The sequence below is a fragment of the Phaseolus vulgaris genome, chromosome 7, assembly GCF_051622355.1.
Source record: "Phaseolus vulgaris cultivar YP4 chromosome 7, ASM5162235v1, whole genome shotgun sequence".
Lineage (NCBI taxonomy): Eukaryota > Viridiplantae > Streptophyta > Magnoliopsida > Fabales > Fabaceae > Phaseolus > Phaseolus vulgaris.
In genome coordinates this window covers 3,633,989-3,640,344 of record NC_143504.1, presented here as the reverse complement: position 1 = coordinate 3,640,344, position 6,356 = coordinate 3,633,989, and the positions used below count along the sequence as shown (strand labels likewise).

Below are 6,356 nucleotides of genomic sequence, written 5' to 3'. Positions count from 1 at the left end.
AAATATGCAAATTTTGATATAATTTTATGTTTTGTATATGTACTTCTTGTATTGCTTAGATTTTTGTTAATTAAACCATGACACGGTAAATGAATATAATGAAAGCAAAACAAAACATAATCAAAATTACAAATGCTTTAAAATATATAAAAAAAACTCACTATTTCCCTTCTAAAATAAAGAAACCAACACTGCACATTAGAAAAATTGTAGTCAAGTCTAAAATATTTTAAAATAATATATTTTAGTAGTTTATTTATAATTTATTTATTAATTGACAAAACTTACATATAACATTATTTTGTAGTTATGTTTAGGAATTTACTTCAAAGTATTCCTATATGGTGAAGAGGAAACTTCAAGTTTGAAATCATCACAAAAATACATATATCTATAGATTTTATATGTATAGATTTTCCCTCCATCAACAACAACATAAGAGAGCAGAGAACCGCAAAAACACAAAGAAGATTAGAAAAGGATAATAATACATTGAAAATCCTAACTTTTATATAACTATATTTCAACTTCTAATATTATTATTTCAATATATTTTATATCGTTTAATTATAAGTTTATTTTTTATTATATATTTATTTCTAAATCTATTAAATAAAAAATTATAAAATTCCAAAGGTTATTAAAACTATCATTTTCCATGAGAGAAAAAATGTGAAGATAAGATGATATTTGAGAGACGTATGTGTGACGCAAGATGATAATGTCTCTCTCAAAAATTAGGTAAAGGTGAAGCAACTTAGATTTGGTAACCCACTCATATCCACTTTTTTCTTCTTTTTTTATTGACCAACGAATCAATATTTTAACACAACAAAACCCAAAGTAGTAGTAGTGGTAGTAGGAGGTGGAGAATCTTTTGCTTTCCACAAGAATTTCATGTAAAGTATCTAATGAAAGGCATGAAGCCAAAACAGAGAAAACAGAGCACTCTTCTTAATAAACAAAGGCAACTTTAGTTCAGTTAATTAACTGTCCAGACTCTTCATGATGCTTTCACTGTTCAAATTTGCTCCCTTTAACATCCACAACAAACCTGTATCTTACATCGTTATTCTCCAACCTTTCCAAAGCCTTGTTCACGTAATCCATCTTCACCACTTCAATCATAGAGCTCAGTCCCTTCTCTTTCCAGAACTCCAACATCTCCTCTGTCTCCTTCACGCTCCCAATGAAACTTCCTGTTATCGATTTCCTCCCTGCACCACACCACCACACATCACCAACATTGCAAAATCAAGAAAACGTATTAATGAGTTCTTCACTAAAATTTGAAAAAAAAGTGACTCCAAAACCAAGAAAGAGGTGGCGTGATTACCTAGCATTACCATGGGGCTAACAAATTGCAGAGGGGTGTTGATGACTCCCATCAAGATCAACTTGCCATCAAGTTTGAGCAAGGAGAGATAAGGCTCAAGAGGGTGGCCAACAGGCACAGTGTCGATGATGTAGTCAAGTGAATCAGCAGCTTCCTGCATAGCAGACTCATCAGAGCTAACAAGATATTGGTCAGCTCCAACGTGTTCAAGTGCCTCCTGTTTTTTCTTATCAGAAGAACTTATCACAGTCACATGGTGGCCAAATGCCTTTGCTATCTTCACTCCCATGTGTCCCACTCCTCCAAGCCCCAATATTCCACCCCTCAGCCCTCTCTCTTTCAGCCCAAAATGTGCCAGTGGACTGTACACAGTCACCCCCGCACACAGCAATGGCGCAGCTTGCTCCGCCGCCAAACCCTCTGGAATTTTCACCACAAACCTAACACCCAAAAATGCACAACAATCAAATTAACTTCATCATGTTAATCTTTGTAATACAAATTTAAAAGGGTCATACCCAAGACTAAGATTGCAGATCAAACTCTTAAAAAGTTCAAACTTTAAACAGCAATTCATAAATTACTTTTGCTCGACGACCATGGTTTCTGCAAAGCCACCTTGAGTGGGCTTTCCATCGATGTAAACATCATTGTAAGACCAAATTTTCTTGCTGCAGTACTGCTCAATGTCTGTCTGGCACGGCCTGCAGTTTTTGCAGCAACCTACGAGGAGTCCCACTCCAACTATTTCACCAACTCTGAACCTGCCAACATTTGACCCCACCTCCAGTACCTCACCAACCACTTCGTGTCTGGAACAAAACACCCAAAAAAACACAACACGGATATCAAACAAAAAAACACAACACACAGAACAACCATGATTAGCAGGATTGTTAACAGTGCACGTAAGTACCCTGGGACCATGGGATAATTGGACATGCCAAGATCGTTTTTAATCTGGTGGAGATCAGAATGGCAAATTCCACAGTAGTGAACTTTGATGTAAACATCATCAGGACCATTGTTTCTGCAAACAACAACAACAATGATGAAATTAGAAACACTATTATAAGTACTAAATGAAGTGTAATAATAAAAACAGATGGAAGTTAAGATGACCTTAGATTGTAAGTGTATGGAGAGAGAATCCCTGAAGGGTCTCTTGCTGCCCATCCTACAGTTGTTCTTTCCTCTTCAAGGCTACCCATCTTTTGTTCTAACTTTTGTTCTTCAAAAGGGTTTTAACACTGAAAAACAAATGATAGTGTGGTGAAGGAATGAAAAGAAGATGTAAGAGTGGGAAATGGAGTTTGTTGGTGAGTTACTTTGGGAAGAAGTGTGCATATAAAGGTGGCGTAGCCAACAACTCAGCAATCACCATGGATTGTGGGACCATTCTGCGGTAGGTGGCTGGAGGTGACAATTTTTTTATCACTTTATCATAATATTCAATCAAATTAGATAAGATATAATTCTGTACAAAGTTATTAAGATAAGAGCACAGAGATAAACTATTTTTTTTTTTAAATCAAGCTGAATATTAATATATAAGATATCACTTCAATATATAAGAGTTCAATACATAAGAGTTTGAGCAAATTACTCTCAATTTCAAATAGTAAAATTAGTCATACATATTTTTATCACCTTTCATTCTTTCAATTAGGTTACAATTCACTGTTTTCCTTTCAATCTGACACCAACAGACATAAACTATTTAACTAATGTTAAGAAAACATTTTTCACTATTTTAATATGTTATTTTAAAGAGCATAATTTTCTCTTTTTTTTTAAGTTTTATTGTATATATTATTTTTAAGATATTTTTATAAATTTTATTTTAATACAAAAGTCTTATAAAACTCTCTCTTATTAATATTTTATTTAAATTATTAATAGTAATATACATTTTTGAAAAATATTTGTTTATTTCTGTGATACATAATAATCTTATTTCAGATATAAGGTATTAAATGCATATGATCTATCTATGATTCATATAAATTTGTCCTTATACGTATTCTTTCTTTTTCCTTTTTTTTTGTTTTAATTTCTACGCAATTGGCTGGTACAATGAATGTATTTCTTTGTGCTTAAGAAAAATATTACAGCAGAGTGTTTTTTATATAAATAAAAATAAACATGGGTTTTTTTTTGTTATTTTTTGAATTCTTTTATCATATATGCGTTTTATAAAAAAAAATATAACTTTCAACTTGCTTTAAAATAATAGAATTTTCATTCTTAAATAACTTTGTCGAAATATGTTAAAAATTATAATAAGTGACGGCTTTATTGAAAATCAATTTTTTTAAATAAATTTTACCGAGACAATTTCTTTCTTTCTTGCAGCAAATAAAGTTTTTGGTTTGATGTATAATATAGAAATAGGTTGTCTCGATAAAAGATATAATGATCATCTTCAATATCAATACGAGTTTTTTTTATAAATTAGAAAATATGATTTGTATTTTCTATATATGGAATTATTATTTAGTAGTTTATACTATTTTATTTCAATAAAACAAAATTTAAAAAACTAACCGTTCTATTTTTTAGTTTAGACTTTATTATTAATATAATAAATTTTATTTCATTAGAAAAAACTTTAATTAATTTCAAATAACTCGCAATATTATATTTTCTAATTTAAATTTCATTATTGCATTAAAATAATTATTATTCCATCAAGTGGAATAATGGTTATTCTTAAACTTGAGTTGCTTTAAATTACTTAATATAAAAAAAAAAACAGAGAAATTTTAAGTAACTTTAGAGTGTCACATAAGATGAATAAAAGAGTTGCTTCAAAACAACTTTAAAGTGTTATGTAAGACTACTCTAATGAAAAAATTACTTCAAAGAAAAGCAACCCATAAATATCACCTATTAAATATGTTTGATGCACAGAGAAAAAAAATAGTAAAACTTGTTATACTTTTTTATTAAATAATTTAAATTATATAATTTTTAAATGTATTTTTCTATTTATTTACCTGTTTTTAGCTTACTAGATAATTAAATATTCAGCTTATTTATGTTTTGCTTTATTTTGTCTCTATTTTTATCGTCTAACGTTATAACTCTCTAGGGCTTAAAAAATCCAAGTACATGGTTTAAAAGTAAATAAAGTGATTTAATATTTTTGAATTGAAATAAATAATGTAACATTGTTTTACTTGAATAATTTGTTTTAATAAATAATATTATAATAATTAATTCATAACAATAATTTTTTTAATTTATATAGTTTTATTTGATTTCAGTTAAGAATTCATATTTACTCTAACAATTTTAATATTAATTTTCTAATAAGTTTATAAAATTGATATAGTAATGTAATCTCCACAAATTTAAAATAAACAATACATTCAACCACGCAAATATGTATTATACAAGTTTTTATGAGTTGCTTTTATGAAATATTCTTGTATAGTTAAAAAACATATTTTTTATAATTTAATTATAAAAATAATTTATGTATATTTTTCTTCTTTATATTACTAAGATAGTTAAAAAAACATCAAACTCTAAAGTCAAATGTATGAAAAATATAGATTTTATTTTTTTCTAGTAAATTTAATTATTTATTTATAATTAATCATTTTTTAAAATATTTTAGCAATGTTTAACTTATATAATTAATTATGTAAAAAATATATTAAAATAAAAAATTATTAACAATTTACAAATTTATTATATTTTCATTTTTTTTACTTCATTGAAACAATTTGACGTTTTAATTAATTTATTTATTTTAATGAAATTATTTCATGTACATTTGGTTAAATAACATTTTTTAATAGTTTTTTTTATCAAATTTAAATAAATTAATCATTTGTTTGATAACTTTTTACAAGCAGAAAACTACGTGAATAGGTGTTGCTGAATTGCGTCATGCCTAAGGTGCTTTTGTTGTAAAATATTCCTCGATATTTGCAAACCTGATAACGAAAAATGTAAATTCTATCTCCAAGGTACATTTTCTCGGCTCATCATCATCTGTATATTTTTTTTAACAATACATTTTTAGTATGTTAGAAACTATTGTACTTATTTTTATTATTAAATAATAATTATTATTTATAATTGTTGATATTTTTATTATACTGATAATATTGATAGTTAAAATAAATTTTGTGATATTTTTATTAATAATTGATATGTTTTTGTTCGTTTATTTTATTTTTATCTTTTTAAAAGTCATAAAAACTAAAAATAAAATAAATAATAAAAAAAAGTATATATATAAACTTAAAGAAATATTTTTATTAAATGTAATTTTTTTATCAACCATTTGAACACTCTCGACCTATCCACTTCTTAAGAAATAATAAATCATGTCGTAATGAGTAGTTTAACTATTTTGTAAACTAAAAAATACTAAGAGTTTATGAGATCATTTTATAAGAAATTTATAGTAATACAATTTTTGTTAATTTTTATGAAAATTACGTTAATCGTACTTAAAAATGATTTTTAAATAAAATGGTCATGTTTGTAAGTATGATTTTGATTTTTTGATTTAACCATTTTTATATATTAGAAATTGTCAATTTTATTTTAAAATTATATTAAAGTTGTACTTTGAAGATTTTTTTGAATTTCTTTTATTTGATTTTTTTAGTTGTTTATTGAAGTAAGATGAGTTTTAATGAAATTATGTTTCCAGAAACATTTTTTAATTATATATTTTTTTATTAAAATCATGCCTGCAAATCCCACTCTTTTTTTAATGCTTTAACTATTGATGTGTATATATGTGTTTCTTCAATTTATTTCTGAATGGTAGATCATGTAAAGTCAACTTTGTTGTCATGACTTAGTTTTATGAATTCTTTGGACAATATTAGAAGAAAAAAATTAAGATAAATTTGTTTTATTATTATTATTATTTTTTAATTTCATTTTTATTTATTCTCTAAAGTAAACTCGGTATATTTAAAAATTAAACCATAAAAAAAATTAAAAAACAATACTTTGCGATCACGACTTTAATTGAAAAACTTTAAAAAGT

General features: G+C 26.2%; 1 protein-coding gene across 1 annotated transcript; it reads right to left on the bottom strand.

Moving 5' to 3' along the window:
• Positions 1–762: 762 nt before the first annotated feature.
• LOC137827691 (cinnamyl alcohol dehydrogenase 1) lies at positions 763–2,666 on the bottom strand. The gene is made up of 5 exons (XM_068633954.2): positions 2,459–2,666; positions 2,253–2,366; positions 1,921–2,148; positions 1,337–1,776; positions 763–1,217 (listed from the first exon to the last, which is right to left on the bottom strand). Exons 1-5 carry the CDS (start codon positions 2,545–2,547, stop codon positions 1,015–1,017), a joined length of 1,074 nt encoding a protein of 357 aa, XP_068490055.1. The 5' UTR covers positions 2,548–2,666; the 3' UTR covers positions 763–1,014.
• Positions 2,667–6,356: the final 3,690 nt, after the last annotated feature.

Bases quoted from the DNA above. Each gene is read 5' to 3' on its own strand.
- LOC137827691 (XM_068633954.2), bottom strand. From the start codon at position 2,547: ATGGGTAGCCTTGAAGAGGAAAGAACAACTGTAGGATGGGCAGCAAGA. The intron at 1,777-1,920 runs GTAATTTATGAA...TTTGGGTGTTAG, and splicing joins ACCATGGTCGTCGAGCAAAA to GTTTGTGGTGAAAATTCCAG. The intron at 1,218-1,336 runs GTAATCACGCCA...GGTGTGGTGCAG, and splicing joins TAGCCCCATGGTAATGCTAG to GGAGGAAATCGATAACAGGA.